Source organism: Lepidochelys kempii, chromosome 5 (assembly GCF_965140285.1).
Source record: "Lepidochelys kempii isolate rLepKem1 chromosome 5, rLepKem1.hap1, whole genome shotgun sequence".
In the NCBI taxonomy this organism is placed as follows: Eukaryota; Metazoa; Chordata; order Testudines; family Cheloniidae; genus Lepidochelys; species Lepidochelys kempii.
Window position 1 is genome coordinate 70,182,525 of NC_136384.1, and position 15,996 is coordinate 70,198,520.

Below are 15,996 nucleotides of genomic sequence, written 5' to 3' on the forward strand. Positions count from 1 at the left end.
CTGCTTTTCTAGGTCATGTTCCCATCAGTGATGTTTGCAGAGCTATGACTTGGTCTTCTGTTCATATATTCACTGCTCGTTATGCTCTCTCCTATGCCCTAGGAGACAATGATATGTTTGGAAGAGTAGTGTTGTAGTCCTTGTTTAGGTAGACACCAATTTTCTCCTCCATCTGGAATTGTTAGTCGCCTAAAGTGGAATGGACATGTGCAAACACTTGAAGAAGATGCATCTGAAGAAATGGCTTTTTACCCATGAAAGCTTATGCCCAAATAAATCTGTTGGTCTTAAGGTGCCACTAGACTCCTTGTTTTTGTGGCTACAGACTAACACAGCTACCCCCTGATACTTGAAGAAATGTTAGTTACCTGTTCAGAAACTACTGTTCTTTAAGATGTGTGCACATGTCCATTCCACGATCCATCCTCCTTGCTCTCTACATTGGAGCAACAGCAAACTCTGGCTCCCTGGGCAAAGGAACTGAATGGGGTCAGGGAGGCTCCGCCCCTTCATAACTTCAGTTAGTTGAACAAATGTGCAGAGGGCACATGCTCCACATGAATGGGTACCACTATTGGAAAAAGTTCTCTAGCTTCGGTGCACGGGCACTCAACACACCTAAAATGGAAAGGACATATGCAGCACATCTTGAAGAACAGTTACCGAGCCAGTATGTAACCATTTTTTATTATTAGAGAAGCAGATGAGTAGCTGATTGAGAAGTTCTGTCTTTGTTGTTTCTAAAAAATAATTAATATGTCTTAATTTACAAATTTACATTTAATTAAGGCAGCCATATAAAAACTTAATGCAAAGTGGTTTTATCTTTTTTAATAGAAAGAAGAGAAGTCATCAGTCAGTTTCCCCTCTCTTCTGAGCCATATAACTTCTTCTTTCTTAAATCATCCTGTAATTCCAATGACTACATATGCGGAATCTGATGTCCAACAGATTTTGAATGTCTTTTCTCCACTCACTTCATCCATGCCTTGTGACATGCATGTGGTCAATCTAAGGACAATACAATCAAAGGTATGTTCAAAATATTATTGTTATGAACAAATATATGATATAACTAATGTTATATTCTGGAAAATATTTCATTCTATAAAAGTAAATTATGAATCCACATAAGATGTAGTCACCAGACCTTTCTTCCGCAACAGCTGAAGGATTTCCATCTTCTCACCAGTCATTATTTCTGAAACATCATACAAACATAGGATTTGACATTCCACATCACATATATGTATATTAAGTTCATCCTGCTTCCAGCAGTGGTCAGAGAACTCAGAATATTTCTTGTGTCAATTTATTTTAAGAATACTTTAGTTTGCAACATCATCATAAAGATACAGTGCAGGAGTGTCCGGGAAGAATTAGTAGGGGAAGCAAAAGTGGATGGGAATCTGGGAGGCAGTGACCATGAGTTGGTTGAGTTCAGGATCCTGACACAGGGAAGAAAGGTAAGCAGCAGGATACAGACCCTGGACTTCAGGAAAGCAGACTTCGACTCCCTCAGGGAACGGATGGGTAGGATCCCCTGGGGGACTAACATGAAGGGGAAAGGAGTCCAGGAGAGCTGGCTGTATTTCAAGGAACCCCTGTTGAGGTTACAGGGACAAACCATCCCGATGTGTCGAAAGAATAGTAAATATGACAGGCGACCAGCTTGGCTTAACGGTGAAATCCTAGCGGATCTTAAACATAAAAAAAAAGCTTACAAGAAGTGGAAGGTTGGACATATGACCAGGGAAGAGTATAAAAATATTGCTCGGGCATGTAGGAATGAAATCAGGAGGGCGAAATCACACCTGGAGCTGCAGCTAGCGAGAGATGTCAAGAGTAACAAGAAGGGTTTCTTCAGGTATGTTGGCAACAAGAAAAAAGCCAAGGAAAGTGTGGGCCCCTTAATGAATGAGGGAGGCAACCTAGTGACAGAGGATGTGGAAAAAGCTAATGTACTCGATGCTTTTTTTGCCTCTGTCTTCACGAACAAGGTCAGCTCCCAGACTGCTGTGCTGGGCATCACAACATGGGGAGTAGATGGCCAGCCCTCTGTGGAGAAAGAGGTGGTTAGGCACTATTTAGAAAAGCTGGACGTGCACAAGTCCATGGGGCCGGACGAGTTGCATCCGAGAGTGCTAAAGGAATTGGCAGCTGTGATTGCAGAGCCATTGGCCATTATCTTTGAAAACTCGTGGCGAACGGGGGAAGTCCCGGATGACTGGGAAAAGGCTAATGTAGTGCCAATCTTTAAAAAAGGGAAGAAGGAGGATCCTGGGAACTACAGGCCAGTCAGCCTCACCTCAGTCCCCGGAAAAATCATGGAGCAGGTCCTCAAAGAATCAATCCTGAAGCACTTACATGAGAGGAAAGTGATCAGGAACAGTCAGCATGGATTCACCAAGGGAAGGTCTTGCCTGACTAATCTAATCGCCTTCTATGATGAGATTACTGGTTCTGTGGATGAAGGGAAAGCAGTGGATGTATTGTTTCTTGACTTTAGCAAAGCTTTTGACACGGTCTCCCATAGTATTCTTGTCAGCAAGTTAAAGAAGTATGGGCTGGATGAATGCACTATAAGGTGGGTAGAAAGTTGGCTAGATTGTCGGGCTCAACGGGTAGTGATCAATGGCTCCATGTCTAGTTGGCAGCCGGTGTCAAGTGGAGTGCCCCTGGGGCCGGTTTTGTTCAACGTCTTCATAAATGATCTGGAGGATGGTGTGGTTTGCACTCTCAGCAAATTTGCAGATGATACTAAACTGGGAGGAGTGGTAGATACGCTGGAGGGCAGGGATAGGATACAGAGGGACCTAGACAAATTGGAGGATTGGGCCAAAAGATATCTGATGAGGTTCAGTAAGGATAAGTGCAGAGTCCTGCATTTAGGACGGAAGAACCCAATGCACAGCTACAGACTAGGGACCGAATGGCTAGGGAGCAGTTCTGCGGAAAAGGACCTAGGGGTGACAGTGGACGAGAAGCTGGATATGAGTCAGCAGTGTGCCCTTGTTGCCAAGAAGGCCAATGGCATTTTGGGATGTATAAGTAGGGGCATAGCGAGCAGATCAAGGGACGTGATCGTCCCCCTCTATTCGACATTGGTGAGGCCTGATCTGGAGTACTGTGTCCAGTTTTGGGCCCCACACTACAAGAAGAATGTGGATAAATTGGAGAGAGTCCAGCGAAGGGCAACAAAAATTATTAGGGGTCTGGAACACATGAGTTATGAGGAGAGGCTGAGGGAACTGGGATTGTTTAGTCTGCGGAAGAGAAGAATGAGGGGGGATTTGATAGCTGCTTTCAACTACCTGAGAGGTGGTTCCAGAGAGGATGGTTCTAGACTATTCTCAGTGGTAGAAGAGGACAGGACAAGGAGTAATGGTCTCAAGGTGCAGTGGGGGAGGTTTAGATTGGATATTAGGAAAAACTTTTTCACTAGGAAGGTGGTGAAACACTGGAATGCGTTACCTAGGGAGGTGGTAGAATCTCCTTCCTTAGAAGTTTTTAAGGTCAGGCTTGACAAAGCCCTGGCTGGGATGATTTAATTGGGGATTGGTCCTGCTTTGAGCAGGGGGTTGGGCTAGATGACCTCCTTAGGTCCCTTTCAACCCTGATATTCTATGAATTCATTCTGTATTGAGGGCAAAATTATCCTTTATTAGTATGTGGCTACCCCCTTGTCAATTTTTCCTCTCTCAATTCCCCCCTTGGGCAGTTGGCCCCTCCTCCATCTTTTAACTCACCACCACCTCTGGGAGCTGGTACTGCGGGCTCAGCAGTGGTCATTGAGGGGTGGGAGTTGAATAGATGACTGTTCCCGGTGGCTGGGTTTGTTGGACCAACATGAAATTGAGGGGTGGAGAGAAGAAGCCACTCTCCTAATTCTGTTCTTGGAGTGCTCAGTAGCCACAGTACCAACAGCAAGGTGGGGAGAAAGTCTGGGAAAGAGTTACCTCTTGAAAGCTGGCCAGGAGAGGCAGCAGATAGGGAGGAAGGAGCTCAGTTGCTCTTGACCAGTCTAGCATGAGCTCTTACTACTTCTTCGAGTAGTGTCCCTATGGGTGCTTCACAGTAGGTGTATCTGCGCCCCTGCACCTCTAATCGGAGATTTTATGTAAGTGTCCATTCAGCTCATACATTCTCCATCTCTTGTGGTCTGCCTCAGGGCTATCTAACTGAGGGGGGGTTCGCCTGCATGGCACTAGATAGCCCCGAGGCAGATCACAAGGCAGGGAGAGCGCATATACAGGCCGAACAGACACTGCTACCTAAAATCTCCGATTAGAGGCGCAGGGGCACAGATATACCAATAGTGGAGCATCCATAGGGGGACACATCTCAAAGAACCATTATTACTGCACAAGGTGAGTAACTTCCTCTTCAATCCTGCCCATCTGTGTTTCTGGTCCTTTTGAAGTGCAGTGGCTGTGGTCCAAATGCCTTTGGAGAGTGAAGAGAGAGCTTCAGCCTGAAGAAAGTGGTTCAATGAGATGTGTAGGTTTGATCCACATAATGTAGTGGAGTAAATCTTTTTGGTTACCTCAGAAGAGTGTCTAGGAGGTTAGGTTATGTGGGTCAAAGTTAAAATTTTCTACTGCTCTCCACACCACTAATTATCGGTCATTGATGACCAGATCAGTTTTTACTTTGATTCAGCTATTCATTGGGAGCTGCCACAAGATCAATACAATGGTTGTTAAGTTCGGGACCTCCACCCTATCCCTCAAATCCAAATTTTTAAACTGCCTTTTGAAGGTTCAGACCTATTTCGCAAGAAGATGATGAAACTCTTAAAACTTAAGGGAGCAAGTTAGCAACTAAATCTTTGGTCTACCTGAGCCTTTCTTCAAGAAGAAAATACTTGATATTGCAGATTTTAGAGTGGTACCATGTTAGTCTGTATCAGCAAAAATAGTAAGGAGTACTTTGTGGCACCTTAGAGACTAACAAATTTATTTGGGCATAAGTTTTCACAGGCTAAAACCCACTTCATCAGATGCATAGAATGGAAAATATAGTAGGCAGTACTTTTCACAGTACGTGAAAAGATGGGAGTTGCCTTACCAAGTGGGGGATCAGTGCTAACGAGACAATTCTATTAAAGTGGAAGTGGGGTATTCTCAACAGTAGAATACCAAGGGAGGAAAAATCACATTTGTAGTGGTAATGAGGCCAATGTAATCAGGATGGCCCATTTCAAACAGTTGACAAGAAGGTGTGAGTAACAGTACGGGAAAATTAGTATGGGGAAACTAGTTTTTGTATTCTTTATTCAGGCCTAATTTGATGGTGTACAGTTTGCAAATGAATTCCAGTTCTGCAATTTCTTGTTGGAGTCTGTTTTTGAAGTTTTTTTGTTGAAAAATGGCCACTTTTAAGTCTGTTGTTGAGTGTCCAGAGAGATTGAAGTGTTCTCCAACTGGTTTTTGAATGTTATAATTCTTGACGTCTGATTTGTGTTCATTTATTCTTTTGCATAGAGACTCTCGTAAGTCTCTACGCAGCCTCCGGCGGGTAGCAAAGCCATCCTCCTTGGGTCCTGTAGTGACCTGTAGGGTCAAGAATGAAGAGCCCAGATGGTTCTGGTTAAGATCCTCTGGCCTTTCTTCTGAGTCATAAAAGAACATCAAAGACTGTCCTTTGAAGGCCGAGGCCTTTGGAAAAGATCAGAACAACACAGGTTGCTGCCCAATCCTTAGAGCTTACTAAGTCTGTCCGCTTTAAGAAGGAAACATTTGAATCTAACATTCAGCTTCCGAAAGTTTCCCTTTCTGCAAGAACAGGGAGATGCAGCCTCAGAGATGGTGCAAGTCTGCTTCCTTGACTAAGCCTGCTTCTAATAAAAGATGTCCATACAGAAGGAGGATTCCTCACTGCTCATCAGATGAACTTTGTCTTGCAATCAACAGCTTTTTGGTGGGATGATTGAAAACTACACACCATTGCCTCCATCCTTTGGACCTTATGTCTTCTCCTTTACCAGTGCCTGGTGCAGTATTACTTCCAACTGTTGAGTACTAAACACACCTGCAAAGGTTGTTCCATACAGTTCTGCACCAGGCCACTTCACTTTCCTTTCCTTTCTTCCTTCCTCTTTGGGGACCCATCTCATGAGAGAGGCGTGTTGGAGGAAGATTTCCTCCATCTATAGTGGGTCATAGAAGAGGTGCCACAAGCACACTGAAGAAAGAGTTTCTAACCCCACTATTTGCTAATCCCCAAAAACTCTTCAGCCCTTTTTCACAGTCACTGTTTCCGTACAATCACACACCCCCTCTTAGTTTCCTTCATTCTTTATTGCTAAATGCATGATCTTGCATTTGGCTGTGTTAAAACACATGGTATTCAAATGAGACCAGTGTACCAAGAGATCTGGGGTGGTCTATATAACTGGTCACCTGATCTTGTAGTTATTTGCTACTCCAGATTTTTTGTCATCTCCAGATTTTTGAAGAATGTTGGGCTAATAGCAGATTCCTGCAGGATCCCACTAGATCATTGGACAACAATTCTGCATTTAAAAATACTTCTTGAGATCTATTAGCTAGCCAGTTTTTAATCCATTTAAAATGGCTGCATTGATTTTTTATAGCGCAATTTTTTATTAGAATGTCACTCAGGATTAAGTACTGCTTTAAGCAGGGCGTTGGACTAGATGACCTCCTGAGGTCTCTTCCAACCCTTCCAAGATTCCAATAGAATCTTCTATGATTCTAAATCAGATGCCTTACAGAAGTATGTATATTATGCCAACACAGTTACCTGTCTCAACCAAACTTTTGATTTGAGTAAAAAGAAACAAAGATTTTTTTTTACTTATTTCCCATTTAAAAACAAATTGGTTGGCATTAATTATGTTTCAATCTTTTAGATCTTTACTGATTGCATCCTATATCAGCTTCTCCATGATATAGCTGGAATTGATGTTAGGCTAACCAGCCAATAGTTTCATGTGTCATCCTGTTTTTCCATATGTTTTAAATACTGGCAAAGTATTGGCTTTTTCTCTAGTCCTCTGAAACTTTCAGTGTTCCAAGTTTTGTTAAAAGTCAATATTAATGCTTCAGATAGCTCCTCAGCCAATTATTTTAATACTTTTTGATGCAAGTTATATGGTCCCACTAATTTTTTATAGTTGCCATTTAATACCCTCCCTAATTACTGATGGGGAAAAAAGTATTTTCTTACTCCTGTAAGATATGGATACAGCCATTCTGCTTCTTTCTGAATACAGAACAGAAATATTATTGAATGTCTCCCTTTTCTGCATCATGATGGTTAATTTTACCATCATTGTCTAGTAGCAGATCTGTACCACTGTAAGAATTTAATTTGTTCCTGATATATTTTTAAAAATATAATTGTTTTTTCACCCTACTTGCCATTGATTTTTCACTGATACTTTTAGATTTGTTTATAATTGTCTGTAATTCCTAACTGCTGATGTGTACTCTTTACTATTGACTTGCTTCTTTTTCCATTAGTTACATATTGGGTTTTTGTTTTTGTATTGCTGCTTTCACCTACCCTCTTAACCATGATTTTTTTAACTGAAGAAGACCTCTTTCCTGACTGCGGAATGGGTGTGTAGAGATTGGCATCTAATAAAGCCTTTGTAAACAATTCCCAATTATCCTTCATATTTTATGCTTTAATATTTCCTCCAACTTAGTTTTGCTCATAATTGTTTTTAGCTTTGGAAATGGTCCCTTTTTAAAGCAACAAGTGTATATATTACTGGTCAGGAGTGTATTTTGTTTGCACATAGCAAATGAGATTAGATTATGATCACTTGAATCAAGGCAGCCATCAGTTTTAATTCAGTGATCTTACATCTTTATCCATCAGAATGAAATCTAATATAGAATTATCTGGAGATGGTTGCAATGTTTAAGTTAAGTTATCTATAATTTTTAGAAATTCCCAGGATATTTCTACACCAGCATGAGACCTCCAGCATGTGTGTCCTTGATTGAAATCCCCCATAATTTTTTCTACATATTCTAGATAGATGTTGAATGTGCTGCTTGTCCTGTTTCCTCATCTGATTTGCACAGCAAACCGCACCTGTGCCCCTTTTTGTGATTTATCAGACAGTACGTTGATATATAAGCATTACAGGTTCTGTCTTTCTGAACTATCAATAACTCTAAAACAAGTAATACTATCTTTAATGTGAGGGGGCCCATGTCTTCCCCTTCTGTCCACATCCTTTCCTATATAGGGCTATTTAGTGATTTTAATATTAACAAGCTACCATGATGTTCAACAGGATACGTGGAATCAATAGCAACCTGTTATCTTCTAGTTCAAAGACTTTGTTCCCCTCACATGAGCCTCAAGGACTTAGGATGCGGGGGTGAGTGTTCACCAGAATGTGAGGTGGATACATGAGCCCAGCCCACATCAGCCCTTTAGTGCAGGACCCACCACCTTCTTGGGAGTTAAATTTATAACTGACAACTCCAGGATCTACTCTTTCAAGCCACTGTTCCCTCAGATTTATTTTGACAATGTCATTTACAACAGCTCAATACATAAATTTACTTAGCACTAATTTTGTGATTCTGGATATGTCTCCACTGCAGTTAAAAAGTTGTGGCTGTACTGTGCCAGCTGACTTTGGCGCTTGGGGCTTAGGCTGAGGGGCTGTTTAATTGTGGTGTAGATGTTGGGGCGCAGGCTGCAGCCTGAGCCTTGAGACCCTCACATCTCACAGGATCCTAGAGCCTGGATTCAATCCAAGGCTGAATGTCTGTACTAGAATTAAACAGCCCCATAGCCCGAGCCTGCAAGCCCGAGTCAACTGGCACAGGCCTGCCACGGGTTTTTAATTGCAGTGTAGACATACCCTTAGAGGCCAAAGCAGATGCTCCTTTCAGGAGAGCAATTTGCTAGCCTCATTTTTGTGCTACAGCCCTCCTTCAAGAGGTTTTTACTCCCATCTGTGAACATCTGCAGAGGGAATTCTCTATTTTCCTATCTGTAACTGCTCTCCAGGTGCCACTGCTGATCCAGAGCTTGGATGGGTTGGTTGGGGTTGTGATCCCTTGTGTAACCACAAAGGTGCATGTGTTCAAACAGTGCTTTGTAGAGGGCTCCAGGGCAGTAATGATACGGCACTTGCAAAGTGTAAATCTGCAGAGGCAGTATGCGAAGTGAATAACAGTTGTAGGTATGAAACCTTCTTTTTCCACAGCAAAAACTGCATTACCCAGTGAAATGAATTTCTTGCACAAAGAAGCAGACTTTCCTTTTTTTTCAGAAAATTCAAAGTGAAAATGATAAATGCCATGACTTATTAGCTCACCTACAAAACATATTTATCTGCAATTATAAATTCTTCTACACCACTCTAGCTGTCAATGAATATTTTAGAGAAGTTATAGTGTATTACAATTTTACATATTAAAAAGAACCTTCAATTACAAAATTACAAGGAAAGCATTATTTAGATTTAAGACAACAGAAATCAAAATAAGTCCATGAAAGAACAAGTAAGAAAAATCCTATGATAAAATGTTTCAATTTTAAATTCTTTTCCTCTAAGGAAAAAATGGTAATTCCTAATATTGTAAAACATCAACCTTCCTGTCATACTGCTTCAGGGATATGGAACATTTCTTTAAAAAAAAAAAAAGTGTATTGATGTAAGATGATATACTATAAATAAATTGGTTTTCAACATTAAAAACTGTTTTTAAATATTCCTTTAGAGCAAATATGTATCTTTATAGTGTTGCTTAAACTTTCCAATAAATGACTATAAGTCTTATGGTAATCACTTGAAAATTGTTTAAATGGCTCTTCTCCACTCAGATCAAAATCTTAGCAGTGTTGCCCTGGGTTCTTGCGTATGAGAATTCATGGCACAGGGCTTTTTTGTTTTTGTTTTTTTCAGCCAAGAACCTGACAGTGTTAAACTGTTGAGGGTTCAAAATTAAATCCTTGTTGAAGGGTTGACAGCTGTACAGAAAAGTTGGGAGATTTGATAGTGCAGTAGCTTAGCAGTTTTTGTCCCATAGTAATGTGTAAAATTTTACAGGACTGAGAATATTTAATTTTTATTGAAGGCTGAGAAGAGTAAAGTAGATTTTCATACATTAATCATAGCAAGCCAAATTCATAAGTGATGTATGGGATGTTGTAAGTTTGATTCCGTTATACTCAGTCACTCCCCTAGACCTAATTACGCTCAGTGTAATTTACATGCTGAGGTGGAGTAAGGAGGTATAGATTAAAGTAGAGGGAAGGCAACTTTTACATCATCCCATTGTATAAATTAGACCTACTTAGACTCCTTTACCCATTGGTAGAATGAGTATATACAAATAGTTCTAGGTAAGGGTATGTCTGCACTGCACAGTCCTTGCAGCAGCTTCTAGAGTACATACATTGCACATCCCCTCTTCCCCTAGCACAGGTATAAATAGCCATGTAGATGGTGAGGCACTGCTTAAGTGAGGAAGGATGCATGTATCACAGCTCTCTACATGCCTAAGCAGTGCCTGTCCCTGTCTCCCACTGCAATGCAAGACTCTGTTAGGATGGAGGCTTCAGCGAAAGGCTCTAGCAGCTGCCTGTTGCCAGAACCTTTTCCTTCTGCCTCCTTCCTGCAAGAGACCTTTACTGCATTATGTAGCTATACACTGCAGTGTGGATGTAGCCTGCATTTTGCTGCGGTGTCTTGCTACACCTTTCCTACATGCTGAAGCAAGTGTTCTGCAGCGTAGGCATAGCCTGTATGATTACTAAGTCATAGACATGCCTATACTTTACTTGAAGTCCATTCATTAACATGTAATTGTTTTTATTAATATGTTTCTATTTTAATAGATTCAAATTCTTAATTAGGATAATTTTTAATTTAAAATGAAGTTGAAATATCCATACCATCATGTGTTATGCAGATGACTACAAGATAAGTCCACTGGATGACTGGCTTGTCATTTCTAGCATCACTTCACCCCTATAGGAAGTCAGGCTTCTGCATCATGAATTTTAAATAATGTTTCTCGAACCTGCTCTTTACACAGACATTGTTATTTTGTGTGCAAAACAAAAATGTTTTGTCTAGTTTTCTGAGTGTAATTTAATTAACTTTGAAATTACGTTTTGAACTAACACTAAGTATGGTATTTCATAGTTAGAAACTCAATATTGATAATTATTTTATCCCATTTATTCTTATTATTGTGCTCAATAATATATTAATACCACATTTTGTGTTCAAATGGCAAAAAATGGAAGGGTCTTATCAGATACCTTTCTGTTCAATTGAAGGACAAGTTATCTTTATTCATTCCCTCCCTTTCCAATGTCCAATTTTTGAAAAAATCTTTTGCCCCTAAAAGGCAGAGCCAGGAAGCCTGTGCACCATAATTCTGTGGTAACTCACTTGGTGGGCTGTGAAGGTGAGAGGAAGGTTGACCTGGCAGAAATTAGGTGGGTTTCCATTGCCTGCCTGATTTCCATTGAAAGTTTTCCCAAAATCTACACATTTCCATAGAAAAGTTAATTGTCAACAAATCTGCATCTTCCAATGAAAAAGTGTTTTTTCAGAAAATTTCTGATTAGCTCTAAAATTGTGCCAATACTCCATAGTCCCAAATGCTTAGGCTCAGTGGCCAAAAAAAAAGTATATTTGTACATAAAAATTACATGTTTTGGTGTTTTCCTGTCTTTTCTGCACGATTTGTCATCTGAGTTTATAAGCTCTTTAAAGCAGGTACCCTCTGCTAAAGCTGGTCAGGAATTTTCCAGTGCAAAGTTTTTTCCTTCAGTAAACACCAATTCGTTGAAATCAAAATGTTCTGTGGAAATGTGTTAATGTCTATGAAACTTGTGATGAAAACCAGGCAGGTGTCATTCAGTTTCCAGCTGTGTACTTTGTCAGCTTGGTCGCCTGGCTCCTCTGCAGCCAGCCAGGCTCCTGGGGAGCACTGGGAGCATATTTCATTTCTGAAACAAAATATTACAGAAGTTCACTTCCATGAAAAATTTTGGAGTTTTGGCTTTTCATTCCAATTTGGGAATTATTTCCCAGACAGCTGTACTGTCTTTCTTTGTTTTTGCAGAGTCCCTAGTAAGCCGGGTTCTGATTGAGGCTTTTTTTTATGCTACTGTAATATAAGCAATTAGCAATAATAATTGTGGTGATTATTACTTGAAGAGGCTTTATATATTAGATCAAACACAACTGAGTTTCAATGAGTACCTGAATTCTCGCATATTCCCTCTTGTGGGTTCTGGGCTCATGTACCAATCTGCACAGTTAATCTCATAGTTGTACATTATTGGTCATAGTTTCTAGTACGCTTTGTAACCGATTAGTAGTTAGGTTTCTAAGCCTAAAGTGTTAAAGCTTGGCAGGGACCAAAGTCATGGTCAGTAATCAAACCTGGAGGCGTGGTTGCATAATTATGAAGCCTTTACTTCCTTGCTTATTCTGGGAAGCCTGTCAATACAGCTATTACCACTACATTTAAATTTGGGACCAGGTTTTTCAGATATTTGAAAAATAAAGAACATTTTTAAAAATCATCTTGCTGCCAATTCTTGCACATTCAGTCTTTTTTACAGCTGTTACATGAAATGTGTTCTGTTGGTTTAGGGAGAATGGTATTCATAACATAAGTGGCTCAGAGGTCAAATCCTAATGATTAGTCTGAGGTTCTAAAAGTCTCCTGTTCGTAGCATTTAGTTTCTAAGGTACGCTTACATTTTGTTTGTTTGCAGGCAGATTCTGGGCCATCTGATGAAGCAGCCTTGATCCTTCACAGAAAAGGATTTGACTGTAAATATTCAAACAAAGACACAGGGCTATTATGCTCTACTACTCAGGGAAAGGTATGTTGAAATATTAGAAGATTTTTAACTTATAAGATAATTTTTGCATACATGCTTAATTTAAAATGTTTTAGAACAGTTACTTATGAATTCTGGTTGAACATTTATTTGTTTGTTTAAAATGTCATATTTTCAGGATGCTTGCGATTTAATGTGTTTTGAAAGCCAAGTGACATGTTCTGTATTGACAATTATATGAAGATTCTGATGTGTGTAGATTAATTTGGCATTGGCAAGTAAAAACACCCTTGTAAAACATTGCCATAAACTTCCAGGTTAGAGTTCAGTCTTATTAACTTTCTGTAAATATGATTTTAAACAAAAAGCTACTATTTGAAATTATTTTACTACAGAAATACTTACATTTAAAACTACATAATATATTTGTCGTCTTCACATATGATTAGTTAACATAAATATGAATTCTCCCATGTGAATGCTGCCTTGAAGGTTGCAGCAAACATCACAGCAACCTAAGCATTTCTATCAACTGCTCTGTGTATCTAGGTACTTGTATGGCCCACATCTCTGTGGTATCCGAACACTTCACAAACATTAATTAATTTACCATCTCTGATTCTTTGATTATGTAATCAGGTTGGGTGGCGGGGGGAGTCATAGAACTTTGTCTGGTGGCAATGAATCCATAAAATTCACAGAGTAGGTTTAATCCAATCTGGAAGTAGTTTACTGAAGGGTTGTCTGGAAGGTTAGTGGGGCAAGATTTAATGTTTTCTTGATTAAAATTTTCATTACAATATTGCCAAACATAATACTTATAATCAAACCTCCTGTGTATTGATACATTTTAATCATTTGCTTTCAAATGTGACACAAAGTGACTACTGTCTAAATGGGTTCTTTCTAGCATAATTTATAACATTTTAAATATGGTCAGTTAGGAATTTTCAGTGACTTTGGTGTTATGATTCCCTGTCATGCATGCTGTTGCTTGTAATGAGATGTGACATAATGATCATTATAAAGGTTTAAAATTAAGTTAACTTAGGGCTTGTCTACACGGTTCTGCAGTGTGCAGTAATTGCAATTGCAATACAAGTTTGAAAGCCAATTTTAAAGTAACTAAGGGCTTGTCTACATGATGCGGCAATGCACACTAAGGTGTTGCACACTGACTGGTCTGTGTTAACCTTGCTGGTGCATACTAAAAGTTCCTTAGTGCACATTCACGTAGTACTGTTTCAAACAGCACTACATTAATGCGTAGTGGGGAACTTGTAATGCACACCAGCAGGGTCAACACAGGCCAGTTAGTGTGCAGTAATCGTGTGCATTAGAATTTATAGAGCAATAGTGCGCATTGCTATATCATGTAGACAAGCCCTTAGTTACTTTAAAATTGGCTTTCAAACTTGTATTAGATTTTCTAAATATCACTGACTTTTATTTAATTTTGTATTTTTCAGATAAAGGTGCACAAACTCTTTAATAAGCTAATCGTTGAAAGTCTTATACCTACATCTTTATCTTTGATGCATTCGCCTCCAGATGCCAGAAATATTAGTGAGATCAGTATAAGTTCTATGGAGATAAACACATTCCGGATTCGACTGAGATGAAACCTGGCTTTAATATTCATATAGTGAAGAGGAATCTGCAGTTATATTTCCTCTAAGTTTGACGTGCAATAAAGAAGCACATTGTTATTCCAGCTTCTGGATACTGTGAGAAAACATGCATTCTAGAATTATTTTTTTGACCAACACAGTGAATAGCCATGTTGCAAACAACTTTTTTGTTTTTACATAAAATACCAACATCAGTATAAGTTAATGCAACACCTGAAGAAATTTCTAAGGTTGTTAACCTCTCGACAACAAATTGAATCTCAGGTTAAATGCTAATTAATGGTTTCTGGGGTTTTTTGTTTTTGAAGGGAGGGGAAGTGGGACTTAAATGACTTTTTTTGCTGATCCTTGATTAATTTATGTACAAATAATTGCAATGTTGAAATCCCTAATACAGCTTGGAACTGAAATGGAATAAAAAGCTCTTCTGTAATAGCTAATGTCCAAATATTTGAAATCATTTATATAAGTGACAGTAATCTCAGTTTATTCCATATTGAATTTCAATTTATTCAATGGGATGGAGACTTGAATTCTGTGGTAAACTGAAAGACAGCAGACTTCGTATTGTAAGCGATGGTAGATTTTAACACTTTTTGCCTTACCATCACTTTGTGAATTTCATAGCTTAAGAAAAGATAGAATTTCAAATTAATCCTGCAATGGAAAATTATAGAAATATTTAATAAAAGTCCCATTTTGTTACTTGACACATTGGGATATGTGCAATTATTCCATTATCATATACAATAAAAAAGTAAATCTGTAATAATCATGAATACAAGATTTTTTACAAAACTCATTTGGATACTGATGTTCTCTGAAATGGGTTTTCTGTATCAAGATTATCATATCAAGATAAATGTGCCTTATTTTTTAATGTGTCCTGTTACTATTTTACTGTTCACATCACTGTTTTGGGGAAAAGGGTAGTTTATATAATACTTAAACTGTGTGTCTTCTATTTGACCATGCTGGCCACACTCTGATCTATGTCCTCCGGCACCAAATTTGTGCTGTGTTTTTCTGAACATTTTGACTATTTGAATGTACTGAAATGGTGTCATAAAACAAAATATTGGAAGACTAAGGAATATTGCCACTGTCAAGGAAACTGCAACTTGATGCAGAGAATTGATAGTGTGTAAGACATAGTTTGCAAAACCCATCATACAATGTATTTGCATTTCACAGATTGTAGTAAACGGTGCATTGAAAATCATGTGCCTATATTTTAAAAATGCCACTCTTCAAACCTAATACTCATGCTTACATATGCTGTCAATGTGTACCTTATTGAGGAATAGCTTCTTACTCCTCTCACTTCATTTTCACCATATCAAGTATTTTGCATTGAGTGCTGAAGCCATGTGAGTATGAAAATTCTTTTTCCCTGAATACAGCTACTGTTTACAATTAAAATATACTAATTTGCGTCTGAGTATTATTCCCTTTACTGATCCTCCTTAATCTTTGTTCCTCTGACTTCATTTTGCTTAGGCTTTATTTATGCATTTATCAGTGATTTTCTTAATATTAATAGATGATAAAC

General features: G+C 39.0%; 1 protein-coding gene across 2 annotated transcripts in view; it reads left to right on the forward strand.

Annotated features, from left to right (window-relative positions):
• The window catches only part of MAN2A1 (mannosidase alpha class 2A member 1), a 207,821-nt gene extending 192,158 nt beyond the window's left edge, over positions 1-15,663 (forward strand). For both annotated transcript variants that reach the window (XM_073344670.2, XM_073344671.1), the window contains 3 exons: positions 838-1,032; positions 12,745-12,855; positions 14,283-15,663. In XM_073344670.2, coding sequence (XP_073200771.1) covers positions 838-1,032; positions 12,745-12,855; positions 14,283-14,435 — 459 coding nt within the window. In that variant the 3' untranslated portion in view covers positions 14,436-15,663. The remainder of the gene's footprint in view (positions 1-837; positions 1,033-12,744; positions 12,856-14,282) is intronic.
• The last annotated feature ends 333 nt before the right edge of the window (positions 15,664-15,996 follow it).